The 19,393-nt window shown below is 43.4% G+C and overlaps 3 protein-coding genes across 3 annotated transcripts; 1 reads left to right on the top strand and 2 right to left on the bottom strand.

The window, feature by feature from the left end:
• Nucleotides 1–179: 179 nt before the first annotated feature.
• On the bottom strand, nt 180–3,860 carry LOC131889760 (E3 ubiquitin-protein ligase CBL-B-A-like). The gene is made up of 6 exons (XM_059238932.1): nt 2,523–3,860; nt 2,304–2,450; nt 2,042–2,173; nt 1,819–1,956; nt 1,523–1,742; nt 180–437 (listed from the first exon to the last, which is right to left on the bottom strand). Exons 1-6 carry the CDS (start codon nt 3,320–3,322, stop codon nt 207–209), a joined length of 1,668 nt encoding a protein of 555 aa, XP_059094915.1. The 5' UTR covers nt 3,323–3,860; the 3' UTR covers nt 180–206.
• A 2,991-nt stretch (nt 3,861–6,851) lies between these two features.
• On the top strand, nt 6,852–7,668 carry LOC131889763 (ubiquitin-fold modifier-conjugating enzyme 1-like). Its single transcript, XM_059238936.1, has one exon. It carries the CDS (start codon nt 6,872–6,874, stop codon nt 7,526–7,528), a length of 657 nt encoding a protein of 218 aa, XP_059094919.1. The 5' UTR covers nt 6,852–6,871; the 3' UTR covers nt 7,529–7,668.
• On the bottom strand, nt 7,570–10,368 carry LOC131889762 (serine/threonine-protein phosphatase PP1-beta catalytic subunit). Its single transcript, XM_059238935.1, has 6 exons — nt 9,822–10,368; nt 9,336–9,467; nt 9,034–9,264; nt 8,635–8,963; nt 8,344–8,478; nt 7,570–8,160 (listed from the first exon to the last, which is right to left on the bottom strand). The coding sequence occupies exons 1-6, from the start codon at nt 9,871–9,873 to the stop codon at nt 8,035–8,037; spliced, it is 1,005 nt and encodes a 334-aa protein (XP_059094918.1). The 5' UTR covers nt 9,874–10,368; the 3' UTR covers nt 7,570–8,034.
• Nucleotides 10,369–19,393: the final 9,025 nt, after the last annotated feature.

Here is a 19,393-nt window from a genome sequence, read left to right as displayed (position 1 = left end):
GTCAATCAGGGCGGTTAACAAGGTTTCGATATTATTAGCACTTAGGAACCCTGGCTAACCTTGGTCAAATGTGTTCAACCAAAGAAAACAAACCCGCGGAGGGGATGGGCAGTATGTTACATTGGACTGTTCTTGCCCATACGAACACTTGAAATTTGAGTATGACAGACGGCCTGTGGTTTGTTTTGAATCTTTCATAAAATAATTTATTCGGTTCTCCCTAGAATTGAGTCGGATTCGAGTTTTTCCTCAGACGAGTTTTTTACAATAGAATAGGGCTGATCCAATCCCGGCCAATCGTCACCACAATCCATGAGGTCAATCTCCTCTGCAAACCGAATGACTCCGTAGTTGGGATGAAACGGATCCACCACGATCTGCTCGGTTCCTTTGATTTCCGCTCGACAAAATGGACACCTTCCGCCTCCATCCGAATCCTAAAATAACCAATTTGAACTGCACGTTCCCAAAAACTCATCTAACGTTATTCATGAATGAACCTTCACATAACTTATGATTAAGGCTTGAATTACGTTGCATCTTTTAAGATGATTGCTCAGAAGCCTTTACAGAAGTTGCTTTTTTATTGCTAAATTCATTTCTCCTTTTTTCTCCCAACCTGCGTTTTTCTATAAAACGACCTGAATGAAAGACGAACATTTTATCTTTTTTTAATTTTAGCGATCAAACCTTCCCTAGCTGTTCCAAAAATGATAGCTAGTTTGTTAGTCTACGAGGCACTAAGTCAATCATATATATTTTTCAAAATAGTCAAGTAGAAATCCTTCCTCGGCCTTGTGATTAAAGCAACTTTCAAAACTATTTCAAGCCAAATCAATTGCAATCACTTCATCTTCTTCTGTTTGCGAATATTTGGGATCGGCTTTGTGGAAAATGTTTTATATGTACATATTTGTGTATTTGAAAAGGATTATTATCGTACAGAAAATGCGATGCAACGCGTTTTTTGTAAAAAGATATCTTTTGTTAAAATTTATCATTACTGGGATGGTATTGGAACATGACATCATAACATGGTTAGTAGTTGTTCAGAGCATAATCAACAAATAAACAATCGTTGTAAGGGGACAAGCAGTATTGAATATCAAACCAAATAAGTGCTAAGAAATTCCCCTAACTGTCACATAACATTTGCTCTATCTTATCTTACTAAAATTTGCGCTTTCGAAAGAAAAGCTACCAAAAGTTACCAAGCGTTTTCAAAATGCTCAAAGGTCACAAGGACGGATAAACTTAAGTTTCATTGTTGGTGCAACTTTCAATTGTAACTCTATTTGAGCTTCATTTAAAAGACATTGCCTGTTGTTCCAGCCTAAAATGTGAAACATTTACTAAGATCCTAAGCCAGTCAAAGGCACAAACTCTCCCAGGAAAGCAAGTCTTCCAAGTCAACTTAAATCGAAGACAAACCCATAAAAACTACTAAATAGGATTGTCATTATTGGTGCCTCATTCCAGGCAATTGATAACTCTTTTCGTCTTGCTATCTTTGACTCCTTACCTGCCAAGAGGTCAAACAAATGATACACAGAAGATGTCCACAGGGTTCAATTCGGATATCTTTGCTGTTCTCGGCACAGATTTTGCACATTTGGAACGTGGATCCCATTTCACAGTAGAGTTCGTATTGCTCTTGTGTCACTCGGATGTGATCCTCAGGCGTGGCTTGAACTGCCCAACTTAGATCTGGATTGACCGTCCGACCGTCCGGAAAGAGGTAACTAAATGGCCATTCAATATTGGGGTTAGTATGGTCCTTGCTTAGGAAGTTAGGCATTCTACAGATGGTCGACTTACAAGCCCTCTCGATGTCCATCTAACAATGCTTGACAAAGACTTTTGTTTTGTGGGATAGTCTGTAAAATATTTCTATCAGAGGTCACGTAACCGATGGCCCATTGTCCTAAGCGGGTGCAGCTTAATCGAAACACATAACTAATGGGAAGAAGAAAATACGTCATTTTTCTTTCATTCTGTCCGATACGAAAAACGCTCTTATTAAAACAAAAAACCAACATACCTTCCCGGTTTATCTAGATGTCGTTCCAAACGAGCTTTGACTTCGTCGTAGGTCAAGAAGGCGACATAACCCGGATGCGTCACAGCCAAAATTTGCCAATTCCTCAGCAGGGACGACCATGGTTGAAATAACCTGAACAACCCCAAGATATGACAAGGAGGTGATTTGAAAACGGAATAATAATAATAACAATAATAACAACAACAACAACAACAACGATGATAATTTATCGTATCATATATTATCATTGAGAGTTCATTACCTGGTGAACACATCAAACTCGAAATTGGAGATAAAGTCATTGCAGGTCAGATCTATGGTGGATTTGAGGGCCATGGCTTCTAATCCCGTGCCAATGGTGTGAACACTGTTGAGGGTGGTTCGGAAGCTCTTCCAGGGAACTATTGTTCTGAAAAAATAATGACAAACAATCAATAACTTTGGGCAATGACATGACAATGGTTTAAACAATGATACTCACTTATCACCGAAGGATTTTTTCCAGAAATCCGCCGCATCGCTCTTTGTGATTCTGAAGTTATCACCGGCAAACATTCCATTAGGGTAGATGGCTTTCAGCTCACTGAGCATATGACTAAAGACCAAGCTCAATTTAGTTAAGTGACGTCGGTAGGGCGAGGCCTCTTCGTACATCTTCTCTTTGCCGTCTTTAAAGAGCTTGGAAGCATGCTTGCACTTCTTTTGTAAGCTCTCAATGAAGATTTTGAAGTATTCGTTACTATTGAGAATCACGAGTTGGTCCTCATTCTTATTGTAGATGAGTCGCAAATGCTGATAGGTATCGGGGAGAATGTCCAGAATGAAGGGCGGGGAGTTCTTGAGTTTCATTCGGGGATGTTGACAGGACCGGACTACTTTGTCCATCATCTTCCACGTCTTCTCCATGGAACGGCGATCCACGGTAATGCGGGCGGTGGCCGACAGCCCGTGCGGCGTGAAAGCTTCATGAACTTTGGATAAAAATCGACAAATGGGTCGAGGTGCCGACTGCAACAAGCTGGCACTCACGGCCGCGGGCGGACCCCCGGACGAGGGCGAATTCAACGAGGTGGACGATGAACCCGAACCGCCTAGAGATACACCCAGGGAGGCACCCAAACCCACGACGGCCTCTCCGGAAGCCGATTCTGAGCGTCGAAATTGCGGTGATGCGGGGGGCAACGTGGATAAGAGCGTGGGGGACGATTGAGGCAGAGGAGGAGTGGGCGCGGGCACCGACGTATTGGCGGGTGGGTGGGCGTTATCTGTACCCATGGACATTATCCTGGGCCCAGATGATGACGATAATATTGACAATAGGGATGACAACGTCTGACGAACTCGGACCAAGGGCTCAGACCGGACTCGGGCATGGGGCGAGCCGAGAATCCCGCCCAATCTCGAGCCAGAGATTGGCGATCAGGGCAAGAAAAGGCCGTCAGTCAAGCAATCAGGGAGGAACGAAATGGAGCCCCTCCAAGTTCGAAAGAAATCCCGTCAAGACGTGATCTCACTCTGATCGGTCATCACAAACCACCAAGCCCATCAGGCCCACCACAACACCACACCACCGACCGAATCCACCAAGTAAAGGTGAGAGTCAGGCTGGATCAAAGAATGGTCCCAGGGGTGACCGATCGATAACACGCACGACGAGTGGGATGGAGCTGATTGGGTCGTGCTTGTTCGTGGACTCGTGGTCGTTGTCGTGGTCCTGGTCGTGGCCTGACTTGTTACCTATCAATCCATCCCTCTGGACCAAATACGTTCTACGGCGAGAAAGACTAAGGCAATGGTTCCCGCTCGTCAGGTGAGTTCCATCACACAGCAGAATAACCAGAAGGCCAGTAGACTACGTGCCCTGGCTTAGTTACCTCAGCTGAATGCCTGCCAGAGGTAGCTCGGGTAGCTCACTCTATACACAGCGACAGGCAGGCAAATGAAGACACCACTCATTCATTCAATATTCATAGCAAAACAGGACCAAGGGCCGAGGTCATTGATTTAATACATAAAAATCTTTTCATTGTAAAGTTAAACAAAGGCAAGAAAATTCAAGAACTGATTGGAGGAGTTCTTGACAAAGGTTATTGATACCCCATTTCGTCCTATCGACGATGAAGTTCCCAGTAGCGGTCAATCAGTCTGCCTAAAAGAGAGGGTTATTACTTATTCAATGATGTAAAATAGATATTTCAAAAAGCCTGGACACTAACTTAGAAATTGATAGATATTCCATTGGTGTGTTACCCTCTACCCACTCTTGGGTGCTTGTGAACAAAAAAATGAGAGTGGACGACACTTAAGGAACTACATGGAATGAAAGCATTAGTCCTGATTTGATGTCTTCTCCTGGGCTGTGGGTCATTCTGGCGTGGTTGTGGTTCGTCGTTTTTGGATGAGGGCGAGGAAAACGGACTTATATTCCTTTTCATTAAACTTTTTAAAAGCAATTCTATTTCGAAGGTGACCTCAAATTGAAAAAAAATATTCGGGCCGATGTTTCTGCACTTCATATCTTTTCTTTTTGACTGCCTCTTCTATCAGGAGATTTGCTTTATCGCCGGCGGAATCAAGCGCTCACCCTTCCTGGATTTCCTTAAGCGAGGAAAACGAGACCTTAAAAAGCTTAGAAAAAACTCATAGACGTGATTTTAGTCGACGCTCATTCCTCTTAAGCCCTTATCGCACTTTAAGTGCAACATTTTGGGAGAAAAAGATATAAATTGCGTGACACTCAGAAATAATTATGGGTCTTCAATGATGGTTCCCCGAAGCAAAGTCGTAACTGCAAGTTTAAGGGCCCGTAGGTTGATCCATATGTGTAGGGTTGATTTTTATACATACCTGTCATGAAATAATTCATTGAAAAGGCACAAACAGACCAAATTCGACAAAGGGACGCTTTTTCTTGAAACAATCTTCGGCCTCACACTCATGTCCTGTTTTATTTTAATTCTGCCTGTGGGGTGTGTGGTTAGCGTATAAATTTACTACAGGGAAAGGTCGGGCAGCAATAACTAACCGGAAATATTTCCCTTGCTAAGAAAGTGCGCCACCTTTTTCAATACGGCGCCTCCTTTTGCTATTATTTTGGTCAAGTAGCCGGGACAATGCATCTTATTTAAGGCATACACTTTAGATTGAGACAACTTATCCCTTTTTTTTACAAAGAGTTGACATTCCAATCAGAAGCGGTTCAGAAACTCAATGATTACTTTGTTTTGAATTTGACGAATTCACCAAACATACATTTTCTTAAGCTGACAACGCCAGTTTGGACATCTGCACATAAACTGAAAAGTGAAAAAGAAGCCGAGGGTTTGGCTCACTGAAAAAAAATAATTCTTCCTTGAAAAGCAATTGGAACTTATCTCATTTTCGCCCTCGCTGACATTTCCTAGATGGATTTCACACCGGCGCACCATACATCTCATCTATCTATCACATTTCAGACTAAAGCATTTGGCCAGCTAGGTCATTTGTACACTTAGGTTCTTGGACACTTTGATCGATTCAGCTGCTAACTGGGTGACGTCCCTTGCGGTGGTAAGACAGGGATCTGCTTATGAGGAGAGGGGGATAAATTGAATAGTGGAAGAATGAGGTTAAGAAGTGATAATGCAACTATCAAATTGTAACGATGCTCAAAATTCATATGTGAAAAGCTGAAATAATGGCATCTATGCCACTTGATACGAGATTCTAGCAGACAAGAAGTTATAGTTTCTTGCTTGACCAAAACTACCATAGCTAGATAGCCAAATCAAAACCTCTGGACATTAGACAGGCCCAAAAAGGTAGCTAGTTTGGAAATTGCTTTACTATAACTTGTCGAAGGGTCTTCAATTAAAAAAAAAAGTCATTAATGCTTATATGAAGCTTTCCATCAATATCAGGTTCAAGTGGAATTGGAGAGTAATCTTAAAAGCATCTGAAAAGGATAGCAAGGCATGGTTAAGTACCTTTGCAAGGTATCTTGTTTGACCCCTAACTTCAGTGCTACGCTATGCAGCTTTGAGCTCTCTTCCCTAGCTCTCCCTGGTTTCAAACATTAGAACGTGATCTCGACGTCTGCCATTGAAGGATATTCCCACTCCGTCATCACGGCCAACATTTTTTCTTAGCTCACCCTCAGGAATGACCACAGGTTCTTCAAATTTAACTCTTAGAGCAACAATTTATGCCACAAATTAGAAAGTACAAAGAAGCTTTGGACTTGGCTTGCCCATGATTGAACTAGCTATGGCAAATAAGAATGTGGGGGCTCTAGCAATACACTACGGCTGCTATCCTTGGTTTGCGTAGCATTTGGCATTCATATTATTCCAAAAAGGAGAAAAAGTAGAGACACATGTGTCAAGGTGTAAGGCAGTATAGTGCTCTAACACATCACCAGAATCCACGCCCAACTGCTCCTTGGTCCTGTTGGCCAAGATCATAACCCTTGTGTTTCTTTTGTTTCCTCTTTAATATTTATCCGATGTGACGTCACCCTTCTGGGCCTGCCGTTGTTTTACACTCTGAAATGCTCTTCCTTGCCTGAAGGACCTTGATTGGTTGATAAAACTTGATATTGTGTTGAAATTCAGCACTGCCGTATTGGAAGCGAGGCAAACATTTTTTTTTATATTTCGGAACGGCCTGCTGTTTGAGTAATTCTCTTTTTACCCATTCACTTCAAACTTCATATCTATATTTTTCCCTTATTTCATTTCAGCTTTTCAATATGGGATTGAAACGAGTTCATTCAGGTGATGTTGACTAGTAGCTTGGTTTCGCATTTGTTTGACATATCTCCGTTTGTTTTGCAAGCAGCCCTGATGACCCATGCCACCTGGTCCACCAAGATCAGCAACAACTGACATAAACGTCTGGTTGGATCTTAAGAGGATTATAGATACATTTTTGGTTCTAAGGTTGACTGACAGGTTCACATCCCCACCCATTTTCTCGTTGCTCAGCCTGTCCAAAGCCTTCATCATGGTGGATGCGGCCACTAAAAAGACCCTGAGTAGCATTCCACTGATGAAAACGAAGGCCGGTCCCCGAGACCGTGATCAATGGGTGGAGCGACTCAAGGAAGAATACCGAGCATTGATCGCCTACGTCGAGAACAACAAACAATCCGATTCCGATTGGTTCCGGCTCGAATCCAACAAAGAGGGCACACGATGGTTTGGCAAATGCTGGTACATCCATGAGTTGCTCAAGTACGAATTTGACGTCGAGTTTGACATTCCCGTGACCTATCCCATGACCGCACCCGAAATTTCTTTGCCCGAATTGGACGGGAAAACGGCTAAAATGTATCGCGGCGGGAAAATCTGCATGACCGACCATTTTAAGCCTTTGTGGTCGCGAAACGCGCCCAAGTTTGGCATTGCCCAGGCCATGGCCTTGGGATTGGGGCCATGGCTGGCCGTGGAAATCCCAGATTTGATTCAGAAAGGAGTGGTCAAGTATCAAGAGAAGAAGGCCGAATAACAACGCTCACGTGGGTGGACGTCTTTCGGAGCGAAGTTCACTCGGGGGTGTTGATTTTTTATTGTTATCATTATTTTTTATATGTTACAATTACAACACTAAAACGAAAGAGAAAACAAGGCAACAATGACGTTCCCGAAGCATTGCGAACCTCGATTCGGGGATCGATTGTTATTATGCGTCGTTTTCGCGTGCCGTGTTTAGACTGGGGATTGAGAACAAACAGGACGAGGGAAGGGGCAGGGGAAGTGGCAGGGCTAGGATAGTCAATATATGGATTTATATATCTCTATGTATCATGAGAAAAGGAGGAGGAGGGTGGGGGCGAGAGTGAATTAGCAATCGAAAATATTTCATAGAGCGAATTCGACCATCCGGGCCGAGTTTACAATGCGTGGGAACAAAAGAAGGAAATAAGAATAGTCTCTAACGTGTTCTTCACCCCGTTGATTTATTTAACGTGTCCTCGTGGGCGGCGGGCCGCTCTTTGTTTGTCATCATCTTCATCACTTTCGTTTCATACCCGATCCAGTCATGGGACCCGCAGTTGGACCCCGAGGGGTCACAGGTCGACCCGTTCCACTAAGTCCCTGATACTGGTATTTCGCCTTCTTCTCACTTGGCTTCAGAATCTGGAATCCAACCGAGTAATACGTGAAATGAGTGAAAGAATTCCCCCCACCGTCCCCCCCCACCCCCAAATCGAACCATGTGGTTTGAGTGAGGTCTGAACGAGTGGTTCAATTGTTATAGCCACAAAGTCAAACGGCACAGGGCTCTGAAAATGATGGCCAACCAACGGGTGGGTTACTCACCTGAAAGGAGCACATGAGCGTTTCATCCACGGACATCATGCCACCAGCGTTGTCGAACTCGCCACAGTAATTGGGAGCCGAGAAGAGTGTGACCAATTGCCTTTTAGCAAAGAATTCATACCCATCTTCGACCACCTGAAATGAATTTCATCCATATTACGAGCTCTTTATTGACTTAAACCGGTAAGCTGCGAAAGCCTGGTAATGAGGATACCGGAAAAATAACAATGGTTTGTGTCTCTGCCCGACATTCAGCGGCGGGATAAACGCGATGTGGAGGGTTGGACTCACCTGATGAGCTCGACATATCAAGTCCAGGTCATGTCGGTTCAGAAATTTCGACACCACATCAGCTCCAAAGGTGAACGAGACGCCGCGATCGTTTTCCCCCCAGCCTTGGACATCTTTGTCGGGGTCGGACCAGAGTAAGTCGCAGAGTAGGCCGGTGTCGGGCACGTCTGTGGGTCGCATAATGCGTCGAATCTGCTCCATGGACTGAAGGTCCGGACTCAAGCCGCCGTGGCAACAGAAGATCTTTTCGTCCACAATGGCGGCAATGGGCAAGCAATTGAAGCAATCGGTAAACGTCTTCCACAGCTTGATGTTGAATCGTCGTTTACCTGGGGAACAAGCGAGATGGATGGGCAACGTTCAAGGCGTAAAGCGGCCGCACCATGGGCCGAAACTTACATTCATCGTAGAAGCCGTAGATCCGGTTAATACTGGCACATTCGTGATTGCCTCGGAGGAGGAAAAAGTTTTCCGGGTACTTGATCTTGTATGCTAGTAGTAAACAGATGGCTTCCAAGGATTGCTTGCCACGATCCACGTAGTCGCCCAAGAAGAGGTAGTTGGATTCGGGCGGGAAGCCGCCATATTCGAACAAACGCAGCAGATCCGTGTACTGTCCGTGAATGTCGCCTGAAAACGGTCAACCCAACCAACACGGGGGTTAGGTCGGCTGTGGCCTCTGGGAATAGACTGGATCTTACCGCAAATCTTGAGGGGCGCCTCCAACTCGAGCAGAATGGGTTGCTGCAAAAATATTTCCCGGGATTTTAAGCACAATCCCCGGACCTCGTTCTCGGTCATGTGAACCGTCTTGCCCGGACGGGAACCGCGGACTGCAAAGACAAATAAAACCTCAAATCGGTGCCGCCCAATCCCGGCAGTGTGAGACGCAGGCTGTTTCGGGGTGGTGGTCACCATCCATCCGTGAAACGCGATAAACGTTATTCTCAACCGATTAATTGGCGGTGGTTATTATTAAACTTTGTGGCCAACTGTTAACAGGTTTAGACAGACTTTAAGGGTTTCAAATATCGTGTTTAGGTTAGGTTGGGTTTGATTCAGTTAGGTTAAATTGAAAAGAGTAGCACTGCCAACTACTCGGTGGAGAATAACATCTGCCGTGAATCGCGAATAGCGATTCCGAATCCTGGAGCCTCATGGCCGTGCGGCTCTCTCTACTCACTCACCTTCCAAGAGTCGTTGGATGATATTATCGATGTTGATCTCGCCATCGGCCATTCTGAATTAGCCCGCCCGCCTGGATTGTACCCACCCACGAAGAGACTACTGGCCAGTCAAGCAATCACAATCACGTCTAATCCCACTAAAATGGGGGGGGNGGGGGGGGAAGCGGCACAACCAACGCTTTCACGGGCCCAACGACTATCAAGCCAGTGCAACCAATATCACGGCTGAGAACATGCATGTACCACCACCGGAGGGCGGTAAGGCGGTAATCCACTCGCCAGGGGGGGCAAGGGGGGCACGCGATCCCCTCAGAGCCTGGATCAGAGACCGGAAATGAACGGGTGACACGGGCGGGTCAGTCGGGGCGGGGCGAGGGGCCAGATGCCGGTCCTGAGATCCCCGTCAACCAAGTATCGCACGCAGCCAGTCTCCCGGGGGCCGCGGAGGTCACAATGTAGGAGGAGGCGGGCAGACTTGGGGGGTGGCCAGCAACGATCGGAATCATATATTTCTCAGCCTCCCAAAGACACACAGACAGACAGACAGACAGACGGACGGACTGACACACAGTTACTGAATTCCGACCGGACCGACCGTTCCCTGGGCCGATCGCCCAATCGGGAGACTGGCTGGCCGGGGTAGCTCGGCTCGAGAGCTGCGCGCCCGGCCTTGCCCACGCCCACGGGAAAGGTAAGAGCTCGCCGTCAATCTCTCATCTCCCTCGGCGGTCTGTGCTCGCTGTGCTGGCCTGGCCCACTCTGCCGAGCGGTCTAGACCGAATTGAACGGTTCGTATGGGCCACAGACGTAACCGAGGGAGAGAGTGAGCGCGCCTGGTGGGCCCGAGTCAGGCTTCCAGAAAAGGATCGGGCTGGGCCTCTGTCAGGGTCAGAATGGAAAATTCACTGTTGGGGATCGTAAAGAGTTGTATATCTAGATAAAGATGTTTGATCACGCCCCCCCCCCGTCATGAAAGAGTTGGTTTCGATACATGATGATGAGTGGCTACTCTCAAGTGGAACATCTAACCATGCCCAATCACTGCTGCCAACCATCCATCCCCTTAAGACGGCGCATTTTCTAAAATGTCCGTTTAATGGCTTATAACCGATATTCTGTGTTAGTCATGAAGCAAATACGTGAGGATCAATTGATATTTACGAGACACGGGGATACTTGGCTCGATAAAATCGGGTATATGCAGGGCAACAGTAACGAAATTACAATAATTCGTTCCTTCTTTTCGAATTTTTCAATTTCAGTAAAAGTAACTGTATGTTACACTCTTACATTTTTAGGCGAGTAATGGTTGTGTAACGAATATCTTTTTTTGAGCCGAAACAATTTTAATTGCAATCCATCCCTTTTATTGAGGAACGACTAATGCCTTAGCTCATCGGAGAATGTCGAACCATTTCCGCTCAAGCGGCCGAGAATTGATGCTCGCGAAGAAACTGGTCATTTGTTTAGGATTTTTGGGTGACACTGTCGCTGTGCGCAAATCTTGCCACTGCCGTCGTTCACAATTTCACAACTACTCTTCAGTTCCAGAGGCCAAACTGTTAGCTAGTCTGTGAATGAATATTGCCAGGAATATTGAGACATAGAAAAGGGAAAAGAATGATGACGTCATCCTATTTTTGGATGTCACTTAAAAAACCTTTTCAGATTGTTTAGTTCTCTATTGAGGGATAGAATTAGTTCCCCATCACTTACCCTTGAAAAGAGTTCCACAATAACTGTGAGCTGTAGAATAGCTATTTATACAATTGCGGCGGCGTTCTTTGCGTGGAGTGTATAAAAGTGAGGCTTGAAGAAAGTCGACAAGGTGAAGCCACCCTGAATGCATTCGCTATTTCATGCCCTCGAGTTTGGAGAAACCAGCGAAGGCTTGTCCGAGCTTCTTCTTCACATGAGAGGGTACGAAATGGCGAACATATTTTAGGTGTTGATTGATCAACTTTTTGAGATCCGAGCTGGAATAAACTGCATGCAAAGAATGCCGCCACTATTACAGACGCAGTTTTCTTTTACAACCGGTTTCCAAGGTATGATTTTCACTCAAAACCACTTGAAGCCAAATTTGACGTTGGATAATAACTGTTTTCTCCACGAGTGGATGAAATCTTAGATTCCACCCACTTGTGAACACGGTGCCATGAAAAAATATCTTTGATGGTGGCATTTGGTTTCCTTTGCGTTCAAGAGAGGGAATATTATACCGCTGAAAGCTGGTCCTTGTAAAAGAAAATACAACGTTGCTCCATGGTGGTTAGAATGTTGTTAGGTAACTTTCAACCGTGCTCTAAAGACTTTTAAAGACGCCTTATGATATCAGAGAATCAAGAATTTGAGCAAAATCTCAAGCAGCTTGGTTGGAGTGACTTTTCTCTGACAAGTCCTCTAGCCATGCCACTTGAGACTTTGCTTTGAACACATTCTGGTAGTTGGGCAGCAGGGTGTTGGGCTGATTGACTTCTCTTGCATTACTCAGTTTCAACCAAAGTAGACAAATGAGCCATCAACTCACTTGCTCCCTGAATTTGGAACTTGATTTCGAGAATCAAATAATTAAATGTGTTCAAAGCCGATCCCCATTGCACACACCAGGCAGCCGCCAGGGAGCCAAAAAAGTCTTAAAATCTTGTGAATGTCATTTCTCTGACTAGCCCTCTAGGCTTGGCTGGAGTGACTGATTTCTCTGAAAGCCGTCCAGTTTGAACCATCCCCAAGATGTTCAGATAGTTGGCTCATCTAGAGGAACCTGGAAGTATCCATGTTTGGTGTCAAATAACATCTGGCTGATGGTTTGCAGTGGATGCAGAAGCTGTTTTACGAAATGGAATACAATTGGTTTACAAATCTTCTTAGGTCCACACACAGCCAATTGAGCTTCTGTTGAATGAGCATGGGTCAGAGCCAGTCTGTGGGCTCTTGGACAGGTACAATGACCCCCTTATTAGTCAAGTTGAAGATAAGCTTGTTGCTTCTGTCTCTGAGAGGGATAGGTATTGGCTGTGGACCGTTAATGTGGAACTGCTTGGCGTTTTCATCCAATTTGATGTGGATTGTGGTCCATTCATGGGTTTTAGGAGATTGTCTCCGTCAAAACGTCAAAAACGTCCTTGAAGTCTTGGTATGATCCTACTTTCTATTTCTTCCAATCCTTTCTTCCCTCCAAAACATCTCAAATTTATGACTCCAAGAACCAGGTTTTGAGCATTCTCTATCTACCATTTTATTTAACCTCATTTTGACCAAGTGAGCTGCCTCTATATATCTACTAATACCCCAAGTCTACAAACTCTTCCATGGGACAGTGGTTGTAAGAACTACATCCAAATTTCTACAGTGGTCTGGGAGACATGTCTCTTTATTTGTCGGGAAGCCTACTTTCATGACTGCAATAATGGACCATTCAACATATCTCTTGTCATCATCATCATCATCATCATCATTGTGTTCCACAGTTATGCCATTTGAGGATTCATGCAACCCATGTGACGCCATCAATCATGTGACGCCATCAATGGTCTCATTCAATCATGATGAACCTTCAAAGGCACACTCACCCGGCACAAATCCAAGGCAACTAGTATCCTTGACCACCATAGAATTGTGATGACCCGACCCAATTGGAACTCATCTTGAAGAAGTGGGAGGAGGCCTTGGAAAAGTATGCAAAATCAGATGAAGACCAATCCCATGGCCAATGACAAGGATTTGGACAAATTTGGTCTTGGAGACCACAAAACTCAATTTCTGTTCTTCCAAACAAAGGTCATTTCGCCAAGACTTTGATAAGTCTCAGTTCACAATGGGGATGGTAACAATGGATCAACCCATTGGGATTGTGACCTATCTAACCCAACCATTCATTTTCCTCAAACTATTGACAAGGACATTGATCTCAGAGCATTTCTGAAGTGGCTGTCTGTAAAAACTTTGGTCTGATTTGTTAGTCAAGATTTCAGGGCTGCCACATAGAAAACCATAACTAGAATGCTTAAGTTCAACAAGAGCTGTACCGCATGAGCATGATTTCAGGTCAGCTGACGCTGGTGGAAATGGGACAAAGATATTTCGTTAAATCTCGCTTCAGGCAAGTTGAATTATTATCATGAAACGTTTGTTATTCCTCTTTAATCTTAATTCCTTTTGAATCTTACAAATATACAAGTAGAAAGAGTGGTAGAATAATAAAAAACATGCTTTTTAGGGCATAATACACGTAACATGTCAAAAAAAGATTTGGACATTAGTAGAGCAAATCATGTACTCTATTGATTGCCCTTGTTTAGCATCGCATCTCGAAAATCTCGAAAGTGTAACAAAATGTATCCGAAATTGCAACGCAATGATGAGGCATTCAGAATTTCGTTTCAATCTCAAATGAAACATTTTTTCCACCAGCGACAGCTGAGACGAAAACATGCGATTGCAGCGCCCTTGATCGATCTATAAATGAAGTTATCTATGGGCTGCCAGGCATATGTTGAAAATTGCGTTCTCTTGAGCTTCAAGAAAGCTATGGATAGGGCAAACCTGCAACTTGACAAGACAAATGGTGCAGCCCTAATGACTGGCCTTGGTCATCAAGATCACAGATTAATTAACGACTAGATGTTGCATTTTCCCGACCTCAGTGCAGGAGAAAATGGATTTTGTGTCAAGAACTCTCATAGAAAACCATAACTAGAATGCTTAAGTTCAACAGGAGCTGTACCGCATGAGCATGTTTTCAGGTCAGCTGACGCTGGTGGAAATGGGACAAAGATATTTCGTTAAATCTCGCTTCAGGCAAGTTGAATTATTATCATGAAACGTTTGTTACTCCTCTTTAATCTTAATTTCTTTTGAATCTTACAAATATACAGGTAGAAAGAGTGGTAGAATAATAAAAAACATGCTTTTTAGGGCATAATACACGTAACATGTCAAAAAAAGATTTGGACATTAGTAGAGCAAATCATGTACTCTATTGATTGCCCTTGTTTAGCATCGCATCTCGAAAATCTCGAAAGTGTAACAAAATGTATCCGAAATTGCAACGCAATGATGAGGCATTCGGAATTTCGTTTCAATCTCCCAACAATGTGCTTGAATGTGGGCGACATGATTGCGCCTATACGTAAACAAGGTAATTCCGACACCTCTGGAGGTCAGCCTGAACCCAGACTTGTTTCAGTTAAGTGTTTCCACCACATGGATGAAAACTTTAACTTGAGCCCCATTTTAACCTCTTCAAAATTTCGTTCTTAAAAATATGGTCGGACAACTTACTCAAACCCGTTTTATGAAGCGTGCTGGACAAGAGCAATTGCTTGACAAGGAGTCTTATTAGGGGTTTCTACTCTGAATTTGGACGAGCCGTCAACGATTCAAATTTGCACCATAGTTGTCCTAAGTAGCTTGACTACGAATGAAACATATTTTCCACCAGCGACAGCTGAGACAAAAACATGCGATCGCAGCGCCCTTGATTGATCTATATATGAAGTTATCTATGAGAACTCTGTACACCAAAAAAGAGGAGGGTGACTGCCTGATCAGTACTAACAACCTACAATCGCTGGGTCTTCAATGAATCAGTGACAAACTCACTCAGAATCCGGCTACGCTGGCCAATGAAAAAGCTTGAGTCACTGTACACCAAAATTTATGTACCAGCTGATGAAGAGAAGTGGTCGCATTTCTCCTCGCGCTATGCGAGGTCTAGTCATTATATGGTCTGTGATCGAGATACGTCCATAATTTTCAGTGGTCTATAGTTTAACCAATGGAATGATTTGCTCTTGCTCACGAACTCAAACTCTCCCTAGATTGGCTGCATGGCAGTATATATGGGAAAAAGTTGCTCTATAACGTGTGTTCATAGCAAGGAATTTAGCTTTAAAATCTTTGGTTTGTTCTTTGCAAAATTTCAGTTTGAGTATAACTAATGTTTGCAGTACTGCTTACCTTGGCACTGGAAATTATTACTTCAAATTTTGACTGCACATCTATATCAGCTACCAAGCTCAGTAAGATAGGGCTAAGAAGCTGGCTTTACAGTAAATGTTAAAGATGACATAAACCAGAATAGGGAATGAGTGTGCCATCACTTAGCATCACAACTGAGCTAGTTGGTCACTCTTCACCAAGCTGCCTGTTTACTCGGAACGGCCTGGATGCACTCGTGACTAACCGGTGTAGACCAGAGCGAAGGCGTGCACTCTTCCGGGCTAACAGAGGCGTCCCCTGCATTTGACGCCGTGTAACCTCCCTCAGCGGCAGTGACAGAGAGAATCGACGGCTAAATAAGCCACAAATGCAACCCACGAAAGCAAGATAGGTATGGCAAGATAGGAAAGCAAAAATACGAAAAATGCAAAATGGAATTTCAGGAAGTCTCACAAGTCCGCGCGATTTTCTTACAGACTTAAGAATATCTTAGAGCATCTAAGGGCATTACTCTAGAGCACTTGTTTTCCCCTAAAGTAAGGCTTGCCATAAAAGTATTTTCAGTACTCTATCTAAAAATTCAAGTTTTGAATTCAAGTGAATAGTTCATAATGGCTGAAATACTGCCAAATGATAAAATATCAGCATGACTAGCTCCCTTTTGATGTCAGGTCAGTTTAGCAGCACTGAACTTGTTTGAATAAAGATCAAATATTTGAAAACAAACAAATATACTAAAACTTAAATCAAATAAGCAAACAAACAAAGAAATGGACAATTTGAGTGCATTAGTACGCTCCACACATAGTAATGGGTTGAACTTTGGCGAGTTGCGTGGCCAAAGCTCCTTTGATCAAAATCCATCAGACCCTCACTTCTTAGCCAAGTACTTTTAAGTGGCGTTGGATGTGTAAGCTGGTGCACCATTTTGGGTCCAGACCCAGTTTTGGATGTCATAGGTGTTGTTTAATGCTGGGAACACTTTTTAAGACAAGAGATGATTTTATTGTACCCTGTTGACATTTCCTTTGGTTCAATGGGCTCAGTCAAGAGTTCTTGGCCGTCAGAGGTTGCGTGGGGGGAGAGTACCTAGAAGCCAGGGTGACCCAAGGACCAGCTCGCAAGAACCTCAGACGCGGGGATTGTTTGATAAACAGTTCTAGAGTTGGAGGTCAAAGAAGCTAGATTGCCAATTTAAAACCTTTGGACATTAAGCAGGCCCAAATAAGAAGCTAATTAGGAAATTACTTTCCTAAAACTTCTGAAATAAAAAGGTATTATTCCCCTCTATCTGGTCAACCGAAAGAAATTGTTGGCAAAGTACTTTACATTCTTAATGCGTATTTGAAGATTTCCATCAATACCAGATTCAAGTGGTCTTGGAGAGAAGGCTTCATTCAACACATGAAAAAAGGAGAGCCAGACATGGCTAGGTACCCTGGGACTTTTTTTCAACCCCTAACTTCAGTGCTATGCCATCAGGGATGTGAAATTATTATAAGCCATTTTCTACCACCTGGTAGAAATTGGTGACAAAAAAATGGCAGTAATTGTTCCAAAATAAGTGGCAAAAATTGGAAGAAAATGGCCAAAAATGCCTGAAAATAGAATTTTTGCATCATTCTAAATCATGTTTTGTAGTTTTTACGATAACCTCCGTTAATTTTTGACCCTACCTGAATGGGATGGGTATTTTGCATCGAATGTGAGATACAACCAGTAAACGTCATTGGAGTCTGATCAAGTTTGAATTTTGCCACCGCAATCGTTTTGAGTCAGGGATGCCATTTGACCTAAACTTCTTGAAGTCAAAAAACGACAATTGCATTTAAAAAAAGTTATATCGTATTGAATAACCATTTTGATGAGTGAAAAAAAGTGTAAGTGTTGTGGCTAGGCCTTGGATACCGAAAGTGGTCTATGGATACTGTCATCAATTCAATCAACCATGAAACAGTATAAATATCAATATTTGAGGAACATTTTTGATTTCAGCCAATGCTATATTAATACGCTTTTTGGCAAAGGACACTTGAAAAACTTATCCAACCCATATGATCCTTCTTGTCTTTGACATCTTTTAGAATCAAGATCGGCCATTCTAAACACCAGCGGCCATTTTTGACCATCTTCCAACAATTTCCGCCATTTTTGCCACTCTCTGCCACTTAATGCCATTTTCAGCCACTTGTGGCAAAAAGTGGCAGAAATTTGATCAATCTCAATTTTTCCCCTTTGCTGTATACCATGCAGCTTTGAGCTTCGTTGATACAGATCCACCCTTGCTCTCCCTGGTTTCAAACATTAGAACCTGATCTTGACTTATCCCATAGAGTGGAAACGCTCTGCCATCCAAATCAAGGACCCCAAGCATCATGGCATTGTTTGGTCTTCTTTTTGACAAATTTTACTGCCGTTGGCACATCAGCTGGACTCCTGGCCAGTGCTGCCAGGTCGCGATAGGCTAAAAACGCCAGATACCCCCACCCACCCACCCCCCCCGCAAAAAAACGCCAATTCAAGACATCAACCGCCAAATTTATTTCTAAAATACGCCAGGAAAACGCCAGATATTCTCTTAGTATTCTAGGGCACATCAATCTATAATCAGATGCTTTTCTGGATGAGTTGAAGTTACTGGCTTTCCATTAACTATTTGTGTCAGCCAAAGAACTTGCTTTCACCACAGACTATTATAAACAGATATTTGAGATTGTGGAGCGTAAATTAGCTTAGTTGCAGATATTTTACCCTTCTCTGTGGATTTCACAATTCAACTAATTTGCAACATTGCATCTCATAAAGCAAAACTATGGTTCATAGTTTTTAGTGGATGTAGAGGTGTACTGTTCAAACATTTTTCACATGTAGGAATTGTGAGTGTCGTGACATCTGCCAAAAATTATGGTCTAGCTTCAAACATCTTTGAATCTATGATAGAGAAAAAGCTTTTCACATATGAAAGCTTTCATAGTGGCCGTGCATGTTTTACTATGGTTTGATTTTTCAAAAGAGGGGGAGTAGGATGGGGACATTTTTGTAATGCTGAAACAAGTGAAAATGTGTTTTTTTGGCCATACCTTAATTTCAGGGAAGAATTGCATTGCCGTTTTGTCCAACATTGTGCCACATCTGATGTATTTATTGAGAAAGTAGCCTTGAGAACAGTAAATTGTGTTTGCCTCTGAAGTTGTTAAAACTTCAAAACCTTGAAAACTTGTATTGGAACAGTAATTTATGCACTCTATCTGCACTAAACACATAGCTATGCTATTTCTAGAGAAATCAAATGATCATCATACAAGTGATGCATGATTCACAATTCAAACGCGTCAATTTGTGCCCAAAAGTGCGCTGTACATTAATCAATTGCTCTGAAATATGAAACTGAAAGTGCAATGAGATAAAATTGCCAAGGCCCAACTTGCATTCTTCCAAAGCATCCTCAAAGCTGAGGAAAATTATGCCAATTTCCTTGATATTTGTGTCAAAAAATGCTTTCTTAAGGTCTTACACTATCTGTTTGTAGCAAGGGTCTCTACCCTACGGGGTTTGGATATAGGGGCCACTAGCCCTGCTGGGCTTGGACACAAGGGTCCCTACCCATACAGGGCTCTCCTGCAAGGGTC

This window comes from Tigriopus californicus, chromosome 11, assembly GCF_007210705.1.
Source record: "Tigriopus californicus strain San Diego chromosome 11, Tcal_SD_v2.1, whole genome shotgun sequence".
NCBI lineage: Eukaryota > Metazoa > Arthropoda > Copepoda > Harpacticoida > Harpacticidae > Tigriopus > Tigriopus californicus.
The sequence above is the reverse complement of the archived record's forward strand: the minus strand, read 5'-3'. Positions and strand labels throughout refer to the sequence as shown.